Here is a 21,460-nt window from a genome sequence, read left to right as displayed (position 1 = left end):
TTTATGGACGAAAAGGGATTGGTTTAGATTAGTGGGTCAGTGTTTTTTTTAAAAGACTGGTCGGCGCAACATCGTGGGCTGAAGGGCCTGTTCTGCACTGTAACGTTCTATGTTCTATTCCCTTGGGCTCTAAGCACAATTCCCCACGTCTGTCCCTGAGAGGTCCGATTTTCTTCTGACAACTCTTTTGTTCCTAACATATGAATAAAATGCCTTTGGATTCTCCTTAATCCTGTCTGCAATTCAACAATTTCAGACTGGAGTCACTGGTCCCTATTTTCTTTCCTTTTTACCTCCGCCTCTGAAGGTGGAGATAATGATTTTGCCAGTTTACCATTAAATATATCTCAAAAACTAATGCAAAATTTCAACAAAGCTTGGTATATGAATATGAAATTGCCCAAAGAGGAGAGGATTGGTTTGTGGCGAAGTTGCAGATCCAGATCCTGGATTTTTTGGGAGACAGGATGAATTACATCATCATTGGAATGTTGTGGATTGTCCCAGCTGTCAACATGTGAACAGAGTCTTTGGTGCATACAGTTGTACATGGATTGGCCCAAAGTCTCCTCAGTGAGATGGAAGCTCTTAATAGAAAAAATATTTTTTCAGCTTTGTAGTTAGAGAACATCAACTAGGCAGAGAAAAGCTTGAAGAGTTGGGTAATTGCAATAAAGTTAGCACACCATGGCAGGTGTGTGTGCTCTGAATGCCCTCTTTGCTTGTTCTCTGCTATAAGAATCATAGAATCCCTATAGTGCTGAAGGAAACCATTCGGCCTATCAAGCCTGCACTGACAACACTCCCACCAGGCCCCTTATTTACCCTGCTCATCCCCCTGACACTAAGGAGCAATTTTACATGGCCAATCAACCTAACCTGCACATCTTTGGACTGTGGGAGGAAACCAACAGAGACATAAGAGAGCCTGCAGACTCCCACAGAGACAGTGATCTGAGGCCAGATTTGAACCCAGGTCCCTGGCATTGTGAGGCAACCGTGCTAAACCATTGTGCCACTGTGCTGTCCCAATTACCATTCCCATTGGTCTTGCACCACCAACTCTTTTGTCAAAGACATTGTAAAAGTTGCAACCTAACTTGCAGATACACCACAGAAAGCTTTCTTTCTGATTGTATCACAGCTTGATATGGCTCCTGCTCTGCCCAAGACTACAAGAAACTACAAAGAGTTGTGAATGAAATCCAGTCCATCACCAGCTCCCCATCCATTGACTCTTGTCTACATTTCCTGTTGCCTTGGAAAAGCAGCCAGTGTAATCAAGGACCCCATTTTTCCTGGACATTCTCTCTGCCATCTTTTTCCATTGGGAAAAAAAATACAAAGGTCTGAGGTCATGTACCAATTGATTCAAGAACAGCTTCTTCCCTGTGACCATCAGACTGAATGGACCTACCTTGCACTAAGTTGATCTTTCTCTACACCTTAGCTATGACTGTAACATTACATTCTCCTTGTCTTCTCTATGAACAGTATGCCTTTTCAACATAGCATGCAAGAAACAATACCTTTCACTGTATACTAATTCATGTGAGAATAATAAATGAAAGGTAACTGGCACTGTCAGGCAGTTTGCATTATCAGCACTGATTACTTGAATCAGGGCCAATTACCATGTACAAGAAGTTGAAGCTTGTAATTTGGGGGAAGCTTAGAAAAGGTACAGAGAAATACACAGAATCTGCTGAGGCACAGAGTAGTCTTAAACAGTGTTAAAGGTGGGAATTTGGACAATAAGTGGCTAGGTACAGAGGAGGGAAGAGATGCTGATTTTTTTTTCTCCAATACCTTCCATTTTGTTTGAGCTTAAGGTAGTATTTAAAATCCTGACCAGTACATTAGTGTTTAATGCAAGTTACAAAAAAAAAATTTAATCAAACCTGAAAGAGGTGCTTAATCACAGAAGGGCGGGCAGGCTGGGGTTGATAATGACACACAATGTACAGGACAAAGGGGACTCAATAGCAGAACCAGCCTCTCATCCATTGACTCTGTCTATACTTCTCACTGCCTCAGCAAAGCAGCCAGCATAATTAAGGATCCCACACACCCTGGACATTCTCTCTTTCACCTTCTTCCGTTGGGAAAAAAATATAAAAGTCTGAGGTCATGAACCAACCAATTCAAGAACAGCTTCTTCCCTGCTGCTGTCAAACTTTTGAATAGACTTACCTTGCATTACATTGATCTCTGTCTACATCCTAGCTATGACTGTAACACTACATTCTGCACTCTCATATTTCCTTCCCTATGAACAGTATGCTTTGTATAGCACACTAGAAACAATACTTTTCACTGTATGCTAATACATGTGACAATAATAAATCAAATCAAATTAACAAGGATCCTAACCAAAAGATATAATGTAGTTGTTATCCTCAAGGATAAGAATAAAGACATATGTCAACCAAAACTCATTCACACTACCACCTTAGAGCAGGAAGATGTCTCAGTGGATGGGGCATGGAGCATGGGAAACACAATGTGACAGTTATAAGGGATTCGATAATTAGAGGGGAAATGGTAACATTCTTTATAAATGAGATTGAAAATCCCACATGATATGTTGCCTACTTGGTGCCAGGATGAAGGACATATTGTAATGGCTTGAAGAATGAATCCAGTCACTGTGGTCTATGTTTGGAAAAATAACATTGGGAAAAGCAGCAAGACATCTTCTTTGGACAATGTGGTTAAATTAAAGGACAAGATCTCAAGGGTTATAATTTATAGATTATGATCCAAGACACTTAAATTAGCACTGGAGTAAGCAGGTTTGGGAGGTGAACACAGCTGAAGGAGTGGTCAGGGAAGAAGGATCCCATTTCTAGAACACTAGCACAAGTAGGAACAGTACCAGTGGGATGGACTCCACTTGATCTAGGGGCAAACCATGGTTCTAGCAAAAGGATAAACAGAATGGCTGAAAGAACTTTAAATAAACTGACAGGAGAGTTTGGATAGAAAATTAATAATACACTGTAACGTCTTTACATTACCAGTGGTCTAGAACCTTTCAAATGAATATGCAATTCTAGAACTGGCCACCTATGGCGCTGCAGTATAGTATTGGAGATGAACAATATAGAAATTTGAAACTGGGTTAAAGTCAGGAAAATCTAGCAACGTGCTTAAATATTGAGATCCTTAAACAAGGAATTAAAAATCCACAATACTAAGTCAATCTCCGCAATCCCAAAGGGGCTTGTGATCCAGTTTGGGGACTGCTTTGCATGGACAATTTAGATGTATGATGGGATGAGACAGAATGGCTTAGTCAAAAACTGGGATCTGCTGATAACACTGTTCCTGTGTACTTCTACCACCCCACCTGCCATTTTCTACACTGGCTGTTTGCAGCAGTGCTTGGAGCAGAGCCAGGGTATAGTTTGCTTTTTAAATAAACCATAATGAGAATTTTTATTAAATGCTTTATAAAATGTTTCATCATAGTTTTGTATCTCAGGCATATTTTTATATCCAGTTCATACATTTGTGGTTAGGCATTCTACCTTTGTTTCAAAGTTCACAAATGCCCTAATCTCAAGCAAGAGTGCTGATTGATAGGTGTTTTTTCCTTTTTGCTCTTGGCATTGTAGGTGTTGTACACTATTATAGTATTTCTGTGTAATTTCTGTGGTTTATAGTTTGAATAGGTTATACTTGGTAGTAACAAGAGCCCTAGAAAATTGTATACATCTGAAAAAAACATTTTTCAAAAGTTTAATTTAAAGGGGTAAGACATTACAGGAGAACTCCAAGCTGTGGTTTACCCTTCATGCTCCATGTAGCAGGTTGGGGACAGTTCCAGTCCCCTGGGTCAGCATGTGTGTGGGAAGTGTCTCCAGCTCCAGCTCTTGGAAGTTCAAGTTTCAGAGCTGGAGCAGTGGCTGGAGACACTGTGGAGCATCTGCAAGTCAGAGAGTATCATAGAAAGCACATATAGAGAGTTGGTCACACCGCAGGCAGGAAGAGAATGGGTGACCACCAGACAGAACAGGAGAGATAGGCGGGTAGTGCAGAAATCTCCTGGGACCACTCCCCTGCAAAACAGATATACCGCTTTGATACTGTTGAGGAGAATAATCTCTCTCGGGAAAGCAGCAGCAGCCAAGCTCGTTGCACCACGGTTGGTTCTGCTGAAGAAGGGAGGGGTAAAAAGTGTGCTGGTGCAATAATTATAGGGGACTCAATTGTAAGGGGAATGGACAGGCGTTTCTGTGGCTGCAAATGAGTCTCTAGGATGGTACGCTGCCTCCCTGGTGCTAGGGTCAAAAATGTCTCGGAGCGGCTGCAGGACATTCTGAAGTTTGGGGGGTGGGGGGGTGCGGTGGCAAACAGCCAGTAATCGTAAGACATATTAGTACAAGTGACATCGGTTAAACAAAAAGGGATGATGTCCTAAAAGTAGAATACTGGTAGGAAGAAAGTTAAGAAATCTGACCTCGAAAGGTAGTGATCTCAGTATTGACTACCAGATGAACTGGCAGTAGAGTAGAAAGGAGAGGATATATCGGATAAATACGTTGCTGAAGAGATGGTGTCAGGGAGAGGGTTTCAGATTCCTGGAGCATTGGGACCGTTTCTGGGGGAGGTGGGACCTGTACAAATTGGACAGGTTACATCTGAGCAGGACTGGGGAGTGTTTGCTAGAGCGGTTGGGAAGGGTTTAAACTAATATAGTGGGGGATGGGAACCTACGTAAGGAGTCCGAGAAGTGGGGGAGAAGGTTCCAACTACATCAAAAATCAGGAAAAAGTTAAAAGGAAGGAGAACTCAGTGTTATTAATGGAAGTGTTAGAATTCAATAAGAAGGTACAAAAACTAGCATATGGGCACTTTATCTGAATACTCATAGCATTCGAATCAAGGTAAATGAGTTGAAAGCACAAATCATTGCGAACGAGTTATGATTTAATGGCCATTCCAGAGACATAGTTGCAGGGTGATCACGACTGGGAGTTGAATATCCAGGGCTATCAGACTGTTCGGAGACACCAACAGGAAGGTAAGGGTAGGCTCTGATATTTAAGGATGATATCAGGGCGGTAGTGGGAGATGATACAGGTCAGTGGGCTGATGGAGTTTAATCTGGACAAATGAGAGGTGATGCATTTTGGTAGATTGAACCAGGGCAGGATTTACTCAGTTAACTGTAGGGCACTGGGGAGAGTTACAAAACAAAGATCTAGGGGTACATGTTCATAGCTCCTTGGAAGTGGAGTCACAGGTGGACATGCTTGGTTTCATCGGTCAGAGCACTGAATACAGGAGCTGGAACATCTTGTTGAAGTTGTACAAGACATTGGTAAGGCCACACTTGGAATAGTGTGTGCAATTCTGGTCACCCTATTATAGAAAGAATGCAGAAAACATCTACTGGGATGCTACCAGGACTTAATGGATTGAATTATAAGGAGAAGCTGAATAGACTGGGACTTTTCTCTCTGGAGGGTAGGAGGCTGAGGGGTGACCTTATAGAGGGGCAGACAAGGTAGATAGTCAATATCTTTTCCCAAAGGTAGGGAAGTCTAAAACTAGAGGGCATAGGTTTAAGGTGAGAGGGGAGAGATACAAAAGTGTCCAAATGAGCAATTTTTTCAGAAGGTCATAGAATCACAGAACCCTACAGTGCAGAAAGAGGCCCTTCGGCCCATCGAGTCTGAACTGAACACAATCCCACCCAGGCCCTACTCCCATATCCCCACATATTACACCCACTCATCCCTCTAACCTATGCTTCCCTGGATACTAAGGGGCAATTTCTTAGCATGGCCAATCAACCTAACCCACACATCTTTGGACTATGGGAGGAAACCGGAGCACCTGGAGGAAACCCATGCAGACACGAGGAGAACGTGCAAACTCCACACAGACAGTGACCCAAGGCTGGGAATCGAACCCAGGACCCTGGAGCTGTGAAGCAGCAGTGCTAACCACTGTGCTACCGTGGTGTGTGTCTGGAACAAGCTGCCAGAGGTAGTAGTAGAGGTGGGTACAATTTTATCTTTTTAAAAAAATTTAGATAGTTACATGGGTACAATGGGTATATACGGATATGGGCCAAACGCAAGTAATTAAGATGAGCTTAGGGGTTTTAATAAAAAGGGCGGCGTGGACAAGTTGGGCTGAAGGGCCTATTTCCATGCTGTAAACCTCTATGACTCTATGTTCTATGGAAAAAAGGTTGAATCCATTTGGGTGGAAATTAGAAATAGTAAGGGAAAAAAGTCACTAATAGGTGTAGTCTATAGACCACCAAATAATATCATGGTGGGCAAGAAATAAACAAAGAAATAACTGATGCATGGAAAACGGTACAGCAATTATGGGGGATTTTAATCTACATATCAATTGGTCAAACCAGGTCAGTCAAGGCAGCCTTGAGGAGGAGTTCATAGATTGTATCCGTGACAGCTTCCTTGAACAGTATGTAATGGAACTGACAAGGAGAAAGCTATCTTAGATCTGATCCTGTGTAATGAGATGGGAATAATTAGTGATCTTGTAGTTAGGGATCCTCACGGAAGAAGTGATCACAGTTTGGTTGAATTTAAAATACAGATGGAGTGTGAGAAGGTAAAATCCAATATCAGTGTCTTGTGCTTAAACAAAGGAGACTATAAAGGGATGAGGAAGGAGTCGGCTAAGGTAGACTATGAGCAAAAACTTAATGGTGGGACAATTGAGGAACAGTGAAGGTGATCTTTCACAGTGCTCAGCAAAAGTACATACCAGTGATAAGGAAGGACTGTAGAAAAGGGGATCATCAGCCATGGATATCTAAGGATAGAAAATGCATACAAAGTGGCAAAGATTAGTGGGAACCTAGAGGATTGGGAAATCTTTAAAGTTCAGCAAAAAGCCAGGGAAAAGCTAGAAAGGCAAGATGGATTATGAGAGTAAAGTAGCTCAGAATATAAAAACAGATAGTAAAAGTTTCTACCAATATATAAAATGAAAAAGAGTGGCAAAAGTAAACATTGGTCGTTTAGAGGGAAGGGGGATGTCATAACTCGAAATGAGAAAATGGCTGAGGCATTGAACAGGTACTTTGTGTCGGTCTTCACAGTGGAAGACAAATAATGTGCCAAAGATTGATGACAGGAAGGCTATGGCAGGTGAGAACCAAGAAACTATTATCACAAAAGAGGTACAGTTGGGCAAGTTAATGGGGCTAAAGATAGACAAGTCTCCTGGTCCAGATGGAATGCATCTCAGGGTACTAAAAGAGATGGTAGGAAAAATAACAAATGCACTAGTGGTAATTTACCAAAATTCGCTGGACCCTGGGAAGGTTCCCGCCCGCAGACTGGAAAACAGCAAATGTGACGCCACTGTTTAAAAAAAAGAGGTAGACAAAAGGCGGATAACTATAGCTTAACTTCTGTAGTAGGGAAAATCAATCATCAAGGAAGAAATAGCGAGACATCCAGATATAAATTATTCCATTGGTAAGACACAGCATGGGTTCACAAAGGGCAGGTCACGTATGACTAATTTGGTGGAATTCTTTGAGAACATTATATGCGCAGTGGACAATGGGGAACCTGTGGCTGTGATGTATTTTGATTTCCAGAAGGCATTTGACAAGGTGCCGCACCAAAGACTGCTACATAAAAGTGCACTTTGTTACGGGTAATGTACGAGCATGGGTAGAGGATTGGTTAACTAACAGAAAGCAAAGAGGGCAAATAGATATTTTTCTGGTTGGCGATCGGTGACTAGTGGTGTGCCTCAGGGATCAGTGTTGGGATGCAATTGTTTATAATTTATATAGATGATTTGGAGTTGGGCCCAAGTGTAGTGTGTCAAATTTCACAGATGACACTATGATGGGTGGAAAAGCAAAGTGTGCAGAGGACACAAAGCCTGCAAAGGGATATAGATAGTCTAAGTGAGTGGGCGAGGGTCTGGCAGATGAAGTACAATATTGATAAATGTGAGGTCGTCCATTTTGGTAGGAATAACAACAAAATGGACTATTATTTAAATGATGAAAAATTGCAGCACGCTGCTATGCAGAGGGACCTGGGTGTCCTTGTGCAGGAATCTCAAGGAGTTGGTTTGCAGGTGCAGCAGGTAATTAAGAAGGCAAATAGAATTTTGTCCTGCATTGCTAGAGGAATGGAGTTTAAAAACAGCGAGATTATGTTGCAGCTGTATAAGGTGCTGGTGAGGCCACACCTGGAGTATTGTGTATAGTTTTGGTCTCCTTACTTGAGAAAGGATATACTGGCACTGGAAGGGGTGCAGAGGAGATTCACTAGGTTGATTCTGGGGTTGAGAGGGTTGGCTTATGAGGAGAGACTGAATACACTGGAGCTATACTTTTTGGAATTCAGAAGGAGGGGAGATCTTATAGAAACATAAGATTATGAAGGGAACAGGTAAGATAGAAGCAGGGAAGTTGTTTCCACTGGCAGGTGAAACTAGAACTAGGGGCATAGCCTCAAAATAAGGGGAAGCCAATTTAGGAGTGAGTTAAGGAAGAACTTCTTCACACAGTTGTGAATCTGTGGAATTCCCTGCCCAGTGAAGCAGTTGAGGCTACCTCATTGAATGTTTTTAAGGCAAGGATAGATACATTTTTGAACAGTAAAGGAATTAAGAGTCACAGCGAGTGGGCTGGTAAGTGGAGCTGAGTCCACAAAAAGATCAGCCATGATCTTATTGAATGGCGGAGCAGACTCAAGGGGCCAGATGGCCTACTCCTGCTCCTAGTTCTTACGTCAAGCACTCCAGATCAGAAGGTAGTTTGAAATCGAACAAAAGGGAGGGTAGAGTAACAGAAATTGTGCTTTAAGCAGCACCGGTGAAAGAAATATTAAAATAATTGGAGTATAAGAATCAAGAAATCCACATATAAAACATTAGAGCTCAAGAACAAGTTTGAGTATTTGCAAAGTAAAGTTGCCATAGTCACAGGTGACCTCTGAGGAGGAGAGCTGACTGGCAGCAATTTAACCAGAGGGTCACCACACCTCAGGCAAAGGACAAGGTTGAAAACTTCATGAATTATCTCAGCCAGTACAGAATTTGAACCCATACTGTTGGCGTCAGTTCGCATCACAAACCAGCCAACCGAACTGAACAATGCAAATAAGCAGTGTCATATTCCTTGTTTGTATGAACAAACATATTGAATGAACAAAGTGTATGATACACTAGCTATTGTGATTTGGCTAAAATCTACAAGAAATTAGGGGAAAATGGGAGAAGGGTATGAACCCACAGTATTAGCTTTATTCCAAACCACACAGAAGCCAACTGAGAAAGAAAAACGGATTTAAGACTAGTTTTTTTGTATGGCTGGGGAAGCAGTTAGCTTGATGTTAACAATCCATTCAATGACTTCAGCTGATGCAGTGTAAATGTTTATAATAACGCTAGCAACAGATCTCTCAGGTCAGAAGTTCAATATATGGGTGGTGCAATCTGACTTGGATGACCATAGACACAATTTCAACAGTTCCTCACAATCCACGTAGCCACAAAATGATGGCAGTAAAAAGTGACAAATCTTCAGGGCTATAGTTTTTATTCTAGAATTTTAGAGCAAGTGGGTGAGAACTTGTAGATGTCCTAACTATAATCTTCCAAAGTTCTCTCAATTCAAGAACCATTGTTTTCAGATTGATAAATTGAACATGTTACATACACAATTTATGAACATCGAGGAGAAACAGCCAATTACTGATTAGCTAGCCTAAAATCTGTTGTCAGGAATTTACTTGCGTTTCTAATAAAGGATAGTGTGACTGAATACCTTGGAATTTTTCAGCTAGATGAGCCACAGAGATTTGTAAAGGGAAAGTCATGTATGACAAACTTGATTGAATTTTTTGTATGTGTTCAATGTGATAGATAGGGGAATGCCTCTAATAATATTGACGTGGACTTGCACATCCTCAGAAAATACATAGCTGAAGTTGAAACCCTCAAACCTGAAGGCAAATTACTGACCCAATTAGGAAATCGGCTAAGGCGCAGGAGTGTACAGTTATGTCCTTCAATTGGCAGCATCTTACTAATGGTGTCCTTCAGGATCTGTCCCTCAACTATTCACCATACTTCATCAACAACCTAGATGAAGGATTAGAAAGCCACTGAAGTTTGCTAATGATGTAAAGATCCACAGCGTGGCATGAAGTGTAGTTGGAAGCATAAGATTACCAACACCGAGGATGCAGGGGGTTTTGATATCACTTAAGGTCATAGGACAGGTGGATAAAGTGGTTAAGGTGGCATATGGTATACTTGCCTTTATTAGCCGAGGCATAGAGTTTTGAGAGCAGGGAGGTCATGCTGGAACTGTAGAGTGTTGGTTAGGCCACAGCTAGAATGTGTGTTCTGGAATCCACATTATAGGAGGGGTATAGTAACACTGGATAGGTGTAGAGATTTATCTGGATGTTGCCTGGGCTAGGTTTGTTATGAAGACAGATTAGATAGACTGGGGTTGTTTTTCTTGGAGCAGAGTTGATTGTGGGGGGACATGATTGAGCTGTATAAAATTGAGGGATATAGTAAACAGGAAGGAACCTTTCTCCTTGGTGAAGGGATCAATGACTAGAGGTATAGATTTAAGGTAAGGGGCAGAAGGTTTAGACTGGATGAGGAAAAGCTTTTTCACCCAAAGGGCGGTGGGAGTCTGCCTGAAAGGGTGGTGGAGACAGAGACCCTCAATATTTAACAAGTATTTAGATGTGAACTTGTAATGCTGAGGAAAACAAGCTATATGCCAAGTGCTGGAAAATGGGATGAGAATAGTTGTGATTTGTCTTTGACCAGTGCAGTGCAGTGAGCTGAAGGGTCTTTTTTCTTGTGTGTACCTCTATGACTATTAATAGCATTGGAAAATGGATTTCAATATCTGTAAATGGGAGGTCAACCACTTGGAACCCTATGCACATAAATTGTTAAAATGTCATGTTCAGGCACAGAAAGTGATCAAAAAGATTAATGAAATGCTAAACTTTATAGCTGGATGGCAATACTAAAAGGATAGAAATCATGCTGCAGTTGGGAAAATTTTTGGGCACCAGAACTTCGGAATAGAATTACTGGAAATAATACCTGGATTTCAGCTCAAAGGATTTAATTCAGAGAAACGGACTCACTAGAAGTTATTCAACTTAGGGGGTGATTTGATCAAAGTTTAAGACATTAATGAGCTATCCACCCAGCCAGTATGTCTAACAGTGCAGCACTGCCTCAAAACACATGCTTATTTGAAGCAATAACTGTGACATTTGTTTTCAAAACAAAACAAAGGCAAATAAACTTAATTCAGTTAAAAACATTTATTTATTTACAATTGAACATGCATTTACAAATGCTGGTAGATTTTTTTAAATAAAATTTATGCTAATTGTGTACTTTGGTCCTTCTTGAAAAGGGTACATTGAAACCCATAAGCATTTTTCAAATAAAAATAATTTGCATATTCAATTCCAAAGTGCAGGTGTTTGCAAAACTGATTGTAAACATCAATTGACTTCAATTTTATACTTCCATGGTATTCATAGCTCTAGCCTGAAAAAGACTAATGGAACACAGTTTTAGGATTGGTTTTAAAGGAAAGGGGATGGGAGGAATAATGATGCCATTCATCTATGAAAGTAAGAAAGATAACAACAAAGAGTTCAATAGCCAGCAAAGTTGGGTGAGACACAACTAAACAACCAAATAATGAATACATAGCAATGGCGGGTGGGTGTTTGGACAAAATGAGCTTTATATTCATTTTTACTCACCCCCCCCCACCCTCACCTAGAATAACAGTGGGACACCATGGAAGATCTGACACTGCTGTCAAAGACAGACTATTAACCTCGTGAAGTTCTGCCTAAAGGAAGATGAAATGTCAGGTAATTGCTGCCCTGACATAGATTTCTCGATTTAAAGGATAATTGCACTGATTGCACACCCAGCATGGATGCATCAATGATGAATCATTAAAGGATAACTTTAATACATTTAGCTGTCACTATAGAGATCCATGAATCATCAGAACAACTATATCCCTATAGTTCATACATGATTCTCCAGACAACAAGGCACAGTTTTTGTTCAGAGTAAAATACTGCAGAGCACAAATTCTGTCCTTCCCCAGAATGGAGAAAGCTGAATAGGATAGAAAAGGGAACAGAGAATACAGCAGAGTAATCATGGTTAACAAGCTTTTTTCCCCACATGCAAATCTATCTGCATTGTTTAATATTACACCTAGCATGGTGCTGGAAATATAAATTTCTGAATGCTTGCACATGCACTGGTTGAAGAAAGCATTGAGGGGTGGAAGGGGTGGAGGTAACTTGATGCACGCACTAGGGAGATGGCAACTGAATAAAGGAGGGGGTAAGAAAAGGTGATTAGAGTGGGTGCAAGCTTGTGAAAAATACAAACATTGATACTGATCAAATTGACTATTCATACAAGAAATCATCATTCCTGTTTGTTCCCCTGTCCTCTAATGAACTTTGAGCTACTTAAAACAAATTATCTAAATGACTTCACAATTGGAGCTTGTAACATCATGGACACATAGGTGTTACCTATCATTGCTACATTAGCAGCAGGGTAATAAATCACTGCTATAGCATAATGCAAATTAACAGGAGTGACACCCTGGGAGACGTTAAAATAAAAAAGCCTCACTGTACGGTACTACTACATGCTTTGTTTCTCCAAAATCAGAGCTCTTCATTAAGAATTTTATACAAATTGAGGCAATTATTTATTATAAAATTCGACTGATCATAGGAAGCCCAATAAAAACAAGTTAACTGATGTCAAAGATATAATAAACATTGATTTTTTTTCCAACAGCTAGTTTTTTTTTTAAAAACCAATTATACTGAGTTTGTTTTTAAGATGGACAGTATTGGACTCAAAAGTCAAATTACGTACAAACACACCTTCTTGCAAACAAATTATATTTCAAAATGATTCAATACAAAATACAAATGACCACAGTATAAATAATTATTGCACTGAAGTTATTCTTTGTAAAACATAGTTTGACTGAACATGCTCTTGCAGCAGGATAGTGTAGAGAATTCTTCTTTGCATCTGACAAGTCACTATTTGACATCAGGGTGACAAGAATTCCACTCCCAAAGCACAGTCATCCTCCATCTGACTGTAAATTCATTTTGGGCATTTGAAAATCACAAAGACTATTTGAAATCTGATTATCTCTCACTATGAAAGTGAGAAGTTTTGAGTCAAATTATTTCCCTCAGTGAATCAGACTTTAAAATCTGAGGTACAGTAGATATTAACTGATAAAATTAGCAATATATGTACATCACAAAATGGCTGTTGACTTTGAGTTAGTCTTTTTGAAGCACAAAAGGTACACAAAAATTCAGCACATGCATGCTCCCCAAATTAGCAGACAAATTTGAAAGGATAGTATTTTTTCATAAAAAGATTGTTAAGGAATAAACTTACCGTGAAACAAGACAGCATTTCTTCATTCAGTGAAGCAACTCTAACATTATAATCAATCTTCTCATTTGCTCAAAAATGTTCTTAAAACAGTGATCCCTTTTTGACAACACACCATACAAAATATTGTGGTAAAATTACATAAAAGGCTAATCAAAAGCCTGAAGACAATTAAAGGCAACTAAAAATATGGACTGTGACAATTAAGGCAATTTACAACTGGAAAACAGGAATAGGCAAGTAGCTTAAGACTGATTGCAGAGCTGTGCAAAATATGAAGAGGGAAACTTGGAATTTTCCTCAATTTGAACAGTGAATCTGCAAAAGTCTAAGAGGTCACTGGAGGTAAGGCAAGTGGTTAGCCATCTGTTTTCCTTTGCTGAAGTCCCAATATTCTGGATTGCTATTCTCAGCTACCTTCCCCACCCTAAACATAGGGGTGAATTTTCAGGCCGATGCCAATGACATTGTAGCAAAAAGGTGCAGAAGCTGGGAGAAAATTCACCCCATAGTTACATGAGACATTGTACATAGGAATGTACATTCAAACATATTTTGAGAAAAAAAAATTGCAGCAGGAAGAGGGAAAATAGCAGAGGATAAATAAGGAGAATGTTCCTCAACGAGAAATCCAAGGGTAGATCATAGACAGAAAAATATAGGAAGAAATCCAAGATGAGATTAAGGTGAAGGAATATGAAAGGCTCAGGGGAACAGTGAGATCCCAGAAGGATCACAAGGCTGCCATTGTTAATGGAAGATCAAGGTCGATAGCCATCCCATTTCCTGTGTCAAAGTTTGGAGGAAATGGCATTATTTCATAATTGTCAATATATGTAGATATCCTCCTGGCTAATTTCTAAAATGTTAAAAACTGGAGAAAGACTTTTAAAAATGGCTGAAGGTATATCAATTTGAGACTCTCAAACAAAAGGAGCTAGCATGGCAGTATCATAGAAACTTGGATTCAGTATCACTGAAGAGCCATTAAGGTCATGTGGCCTGCAGAGACCAAATTCAAAGAAAACGATACAAAGGCCATCTGCATTTTATAAATGAGACCTGGCCAACCAGAGTTATTTGTCTGCTCTGGCAAAGGACCCCACAACCTCTCAAGTCTTAATGGTTTGAATAGTAAACAATTTCAGGATCCAGACAAAAGGATACACATCCTTTGTCAAAGCCAGGAGTTATGAAACACAAATCTTTAGCAGGTGGAAACAATTATATTGTCTTGCTGTACCAAAAATTCATTGTCATTTTAATATCTACAAGCAACAGAACAGGGGCTCTACTCACATTGAATACCTGGCCCCACTTACACTATCTCTACTGGAACTTCTGTACCATCATCTTCTAGGTGCACGTATCTTCTCGTGTGAAAAAAACTGGGGTCTCATAGATCAGTGTTAGAAACATTATACGGGGCTGCATACACCAAATTAGACTGGAGACATCCTGGCTTTAAAGACGCTTGAGAATCTAGTGCATGTGTCACAGTCTCTGAATAAATGGTCAGTGGTTTAGGACTGACTTGAGGAAAAATTTCTTCGAAAGGTTGTGAATCTTTGGAATTCGCCAGCCCAGACAGCTGTGGATACCCAGTTGCTGAGTACATTCAAAGATTGATAGCATTTTGCGTTCTAAAGGGATTAAGGAGAATAAGGAATAGTGAGAGTAAGTGGAGTTGAGGTAGAAGATTGACCATGATCTTACTGAATCTCAGAGCAGACTTGAAAGACCAAATAGCCTACTTTGGCTTCTATTTCTTTTGATCTTATTAAATGCAAATAAATTGATGGCAGAAATTAAAAACTTCAGCTACTGAGGAAACCAGAAATGTTATACTGAAGGAAGGACAATTCAGGAAGGAAGCTCATTAAGGTTTACAAAAATAAGGCACGTATAAAATACTGAGCACAACTACAAACTGTATCCTAAGCTTAGGTTTAACTAATGCACAGGATGGTGAATATGTGGGATGGACTGTCCAAGAGGTCATGAAGGGAAAGGTGCCTGTAACTTTAAGTGGAAGCTCAGAAATGTTTTTGTGAAAAGGAGCGATTGCAAAATAAAACATGGCACATTTTCACTCTCGGAATTGGCTCAATAGATTGCAAAGATTTCTTCTGTTCTTATTTACCTCAAACTCAGCATTAACATAGCAAATGGTTTGAAAATGTTTCAACATGTTTGAAAACTTCAGGTTTTTCATTAAACCGTTTAGAAATTGTTAAATATTATTCTGATTGCCCATGTCTGCATAAATAGTAGCATGCTTTATTTCCTCACTGCTCATTTGTTGCCTGTGAAATATCCTCCCTCTTGTTGCATTTCAGGAAGTGGGTGAACAGCTTTCTTGCAGATCGCAGTCTGAATCTCCTCCACACTATCCTCTACTCTTCACAGCTGAGACTGGCTACTCACGAGTCCTGGTATCAATTCTACATTGTACAAAGATTCAATGCTCCAAACTACTTGCAATAACATTTTAAATAGAAACAAATGGAAGCATATGACTCTTGCCATTTCAGTCTGGGGGATGAGCAGACAACACTGATGATGGGGGTCAGGGTGCAAAGGGGAAGGGAGATGGTGGTTTTAGGGGAGCAGAAATCTTGCTGGTAGGTGCTGCCACAGGGTGGCTTGGTGGACTGGAAAAAACACGCCTGCTCCTCCTGTCCCACAAGCAATGCTGTAAAGATATTTACCTCACGTATGCAACCTTTCTTCGCAATTTTAAGCTGCTGGTTCCCTGAGACCTGAGAAACCTGTGACTGTTAAAATGAATAATATTGAAATCTCTAACCTATATGCAAGCAACTTACTCACATGCTCCTCAAGCTACCTCCACTCAAAACCAGTAGGAGGCCGGTTGGGTTCCCCTTACAGATTCCCTGCATTCTAAACTAGAGATAAGATCAATCGTTTCCCCACCCCCAAATCCAAAGTTAAAATTCATTCCAATGAATTGATTAGCCCCCTTTTGCCACCTCTATGATTCTTCGCAAACTAAAGCTCCAAAAATAGTCGATGCAGCCGAGGATGCATGTGATGCAGCCTGTTTTGTACCAAGTGCAATCACAAGCAATTGCACCATCTGTTGCAGTTGACAATCGGAAGATAGGGTCAAGAATCTAAGTATGACAAAGACTCAAAATCTACAAGTGGTTTAAATGCCATTTTACAAATATCCACGTAAGCCCTGTGGTGATTGTCTCTTTAAAAGGCAACACAGCAGAAGAGGGTCATCTATCTTCAGGGACCAATTAGGACAGGAGTGGGGTAATCTCCCCAGGAGTGGAGATTTCTCTTAGGCAGAAGGAATCTAGAAGGCATGTAGTTGACATGTAGGGACTGGGCCAGCCAGTGGACAGCTGGGGAGATTGTCAGCCTCTGTATGGGTGGTGAGGGATTGGAATGCCCTGCCTGCTGCGGTTGTAAATGCGCCTAGTTTGGGGGCATTTAAGAGATCCGTGGATAGGTTTATGGACGAAAAGGGATTGGTTTAGGTTAGTGGGTCATTGTTTTTTAACTGGTCGGCGCAACATCGTGGGCTGAAGGGCCTGTTCTGCGCTGTAATGTTCTATGTTCTATGTATAGCTTTTCCTTGTTAAGGAGCCTTCTGTGTTCCTGATGAAGTCTGCAAGCTTGCATCATTACAGTCCCATTACTCACTCATGAAATAAGGTTTCAGTATTAACCCCAGCCTACATGTATTAGTTTTACTCAGACTTCTCTGCATCCTTGGTTCCCAGTAGCTAAGCAAAACCCAACAGAAAGCATCCACAGGAACAAGTAGTTTATGGCAAGTTCCTTCTGTCTATACAAAAATGGTTACCACAAATATAGAATGAAGGAATCCTGAATAGCAGCGTGTAGGCTGACAACCAGTCAAGTAAATGGCCAAGACGATCAGAAACGCCAGATAATACAAGCGAGATATTTCCAAATATGAGCTGACCTCATTGGGACACTACACTGGGAGATCAGCCATGTACAGAAATAATAAAAATATCGAGTTACCATTGCAAACTGCCTCAACCGCCATGTTAGTCTTTCATTCAAGTTCAGCAAACAACCAGAAGGCATTATACAGAAGATATGGTCCACTATCAACAGTTAACTGCATTTAAACTTCTAAACAGGAAAGTCGCAATATAAGTTTCTGGAAGAAGGTTCCAGAAGTAACTGCAATGGTGTGTAACGAATTCCTGTTTTCTGGCACAGCTGCTGCAGCTTGGCTACATTCAAAAATGCTAGCAACTCTCTTGATGGTGCTTTGGCCATAATCCAGTGTTGGACTGATAATCCCACTCAAGGCCCTCTGCTACTATCCTGGCAATTCAAGGCCCATCCTGTTTAAATCTTCTGCTCTTTAAGCCTTGGATAACACTCAGTGTGGGACCAAAAGGAGATATCTGTTTGAGACAGCTTGCTAAATTATGTCACTTGAATCATTTTCTTTGGCTAAAACTGGCAACAATTCCATCTCGCTTACAAATAATGAAAAAGCAACATATGGCTACATTTGAGTGTGTGTGCATGCATGCATGAAGTGAGTGTGGAAGCAGAATGGAGAGGGGCCCATTCGCTCTATCCCAGCTTCACAAATCAAGTGTTTAATGGCTAATGAGAGGCTGCCTGGCAGGAAGGTGGCCAACCAGCAGTGTGAAGGGGGCTCTGTGTCCAACTGAGAGTCTAGGCAGAGGTGTTAGCTCAGTCACAGCTACAAATTTAAAAGGCCCTATTCTCTTAACATCTTGCTGTTTTTGTCATAGCAAGCTCAAAAGTCAATAAATGAAGTCTAAAATCATATCGATGCTGCCACCCTTGCAGCCACAGTCCCACTAACAGGCTGCTTCTTCCACCCTCGTGCTGCCATGTATACTTATTGTAAAACACAAAAACCTTTTACCATCAACACCCAAAAAAATGCATCAATGAAAATTTGCATATCGTTGAGCTTGCTAAATTGTCAATACGTTCATTGTTTTTTTAGGCAGATGGGCTTCCCATTTTTCTGCCTATTTGCCTTCTGTAATATCAGAGACTGGCATGGTGCCAGCATATTACCAACCCAACATCATCACACAGTATTTTACATTCATGTTGGGGTGTGTGTGTGGAATGGCGAGAGAGAGAGAAAGAAATGCAGGTGCCTGCCCAATTTGTGATCATAAAATCCAGGTCTCAGTTCTTATGGAGTGCATATGGGGTGTGCAAGTGTCTGCACATTGTGCGTATGTGAATGAAATATATGCACACAGTCTACATGTATTTGAATTCATGAGACAGACGGAATCAAGCATAACGAGTAAAGAGGACAGTCAGCAGAAGGCATACTTCTGCCACACTTTGTTAGCTCAAACTTATTACAATTAGCATCTTCCTTGAGACTTTCATCTGGTTGATGCTCTGTAACTACAAAGCTGAAAAAATATTTTTACTAAATGTCTTCAGCTCAGAGAAGACTTCAGGCCAATTTACATCTAACAACCTGCTCTGAATACTCTGTTCACATTTTGACAGCTATTACAAATTGCACATCAACTGAGACAATCCACAACATTCCAAATAAAAACTCAATTTTTTCAATTTTCCAATATTATGGGAAACTTAAAAAAAAAACATAGGATACAGTTTTGTAGCTTTGCCAGAAACTAATCAGTTTTTCCTTGGGCCATACCTTTCCTGTATGCCAAGTTCCATAGAACTTCTTCCATTAATATTTGACATATATTGTTTACAGCCAAACAGACTAACAAACAGGATGGAGCCTTTCCATTTGCTTTCCAAATGTGTTACTGAAAATAAGCCAGCATTTTCATATTGATGCAAAGTCGTTTAAGGGACAGCAAACACAAAATTGAAGCCTATCGAAACATTCATTTTCAAATCACATTCCTAATATGGCTATACATCACCATACTTTCGTTGTCGCTGGATCACTATCCCGGAGTATCCTAGCTAACATTATTGTAGGAGCACCATAACCACAAGAACTGCAATAATTCAAAGAGAAGGCCCACCAGGACTAGGGATGAGCCGCTGACAGGACAGCTCACATCCTGAGAATATACCAAAAGAAAAATAAGCAATCTAATCTAGACATTAACAGATGAGTCAGAGTCCCCAGTGAGCTGATGTCGTCTTCACAACAATGGGATTTCACAATGGATCCTGAATTTGGATGGAATGTAGTTCCTCAAATTTGAAGTTGGACAGATTGTACTGTTAGAAGAGAACAAATCCTCCTAGATTCAAACAGTAAAGTGTAATCCATTGACAGCTGGGCAGCACAGTTCGCTTCCACTGCGCTTGTATCTCACTTCAGACACCACATTTTCCAGGCATTAGTGTAGGCAAGAAAAAAAAAATCAGGATTACAAATAAATTAGCAGTTTCCAAGGCTATCCACAAGACAGCAAAGTAACATAACCAGAATGAATGACGTCTCCACCGATGAATGACTGAAAAAAAGCAACATTTATAGAACAAGTGGCAGGGTTCCTGAGAGTCGAAAAGTCAAACCTGGATGAGGAAACATGATGGAAGATCATTTTAAAAACCTGCATGTAAAAATAGTTTTGTGATATAAAATAATGCAATTTTGAAAATGCATTATGTTTAAATCCCTGGAATTTAGGCGAAGAAATCAGAGTCGCAATTTGATTTCAATATCATCTTTGATGAAAACAAGGGGGAAATGCAGTTACGAAATTAACTGAATAAGGCACATTTGGTAGGCAGCATGAATTTAAGAACTGAGATTTGGTTGATGTTTTTGTTTCCTCCCCAGGAAGTTCTTCACCACTTTGGTTATCCTGAAGGTGGTCTTCCAGGCCCACCAATATCCACATCAACCAAAGTGTACAAGGGATATTTCTTGATCTCCGAGACTTTATACTTGAGTGAATTTAAACCATCATGTTCCATTGTTTGTCTCGTCCGAGCAATTAGGTTAAACCTGTAAGCAAATGTTTCAGAATAACCAACTAGCATGTTACTAAGGTCTCATTACTAGTTATTAAAATTTATACATTCCAGAATTCAGAAAATCTGTATTGCTGTTCAGATAATTTTCCTTTAAAGCCTCATTTTTCTGAGTATTTAGAAATTCATTGAATAATTAAGAAGCGTCATGGATTATTAAAGGGAAGTTCTATTTGAAAAATGTAACTATTTTGAAAATGTGACCAATCAGATAGGCAGGAAAAATGTAGTAGATACATTATGTTTGGGTTTTCAGAAGGTACTGGATAAGGTGTCTCATGGCGCTTGTTAGAAAAACCCCTTGAGGAAGAATGGCAAAATAGGCAGAAATCTGGTTGAATTACATCAAACAATATGGTGAAGACTGGAACAAAAGGAAAATACTGCAGATGCTCGAAATCTGAAATGAAACACAAAATGCTACAAACATTCAGCAGGTTTGACAGTATCTGTGGAGAGAGAGAGAGAGAGAGAGAGAGACAGAGAGAGAGAGAGAAACACAGTTAACATTGAGTCTATATATGGACTCAAAACATCAACTCTTACTCTCTCCAGACCTGAGTTTTTCTAGCATTTTGTTTTTATTTATTATTGCTAGGATTGAAGAAGGCTTAATAAGACTTTCCCACGGTCAGTAGAGGATCTGCATATAGGCAATTTAGAATTGGGCTTTTGTATTTTTAAAACTGTTGATGATACAAAAAAGGGTTTAGCTAACAACAAAGAATATAGCAAGAGGTACAGAATGATATGGCCAGGTTAATGGCTGAAAGAACTGTAATTTCTAATTCCATAAATTACAAAAGTTTTATTTTGAATTGCTAATGTGTTTGCAACAAGCAAAAAGTTCAGAATAAAAATTCCTTTGGGAATTCCTAGATTTGAAAAGGAAAAGGAAAAAGTAAAAAGCAAACTTATAGCACACACTCCTATCGTACCCTAGGACTTTGCATTCACTCCTTGCTTATACAGCTTCCCTCAACAT

The 21,460-nt window shown here is 40.0% G+C and overlaps 1 protein-coding gene across 1 annotated transcript in view; it reads right to left on the bottom strand.

The window, feature by feature from the left end:
* Positions 1-11,312: 11,312 nt before the first annotated feature.
* Positions 11,313-21,460, bottom strand: part of LOC145342939 (beta-1,4-galactosyltransferase 1-like) — a 71,246-nt gene continuing 61,098 nt past the window's right edge. The window contains exon 6 of the mRNA XM_080188575.1: positions 11,313-20,449. Coding sequence (XP_080044701.1) covers positions 20,302-20,449 — 148 coding nt within the window. The 3' untranslated portion in view covers positions 11,313-20,301. The remainder of the gene's footprint in view (positions 20,450-21,460) is intronic.

This window comes from Carcharhinus amblyrhynchos, chromosome 5 (genome assembly GCF_965287045.1).
Source record: "Carcharhinus amblyrhynchos chromosome 5, sCarAmb.v2.hapA, whole genome shotgun sequence".
NCBI lineage: Eukaryota > Metazoa > Chordata > Chondrichthyes > Carcharhiniformes > Carcharhinidae > Carcharhinus > Carcharhinus amblyrhynchos.
The sequence above is the reverse complement of the archived record's forward strand: the minus strand, read 5'-3'. Positions and strand labels throughout refer to the sequence as shown.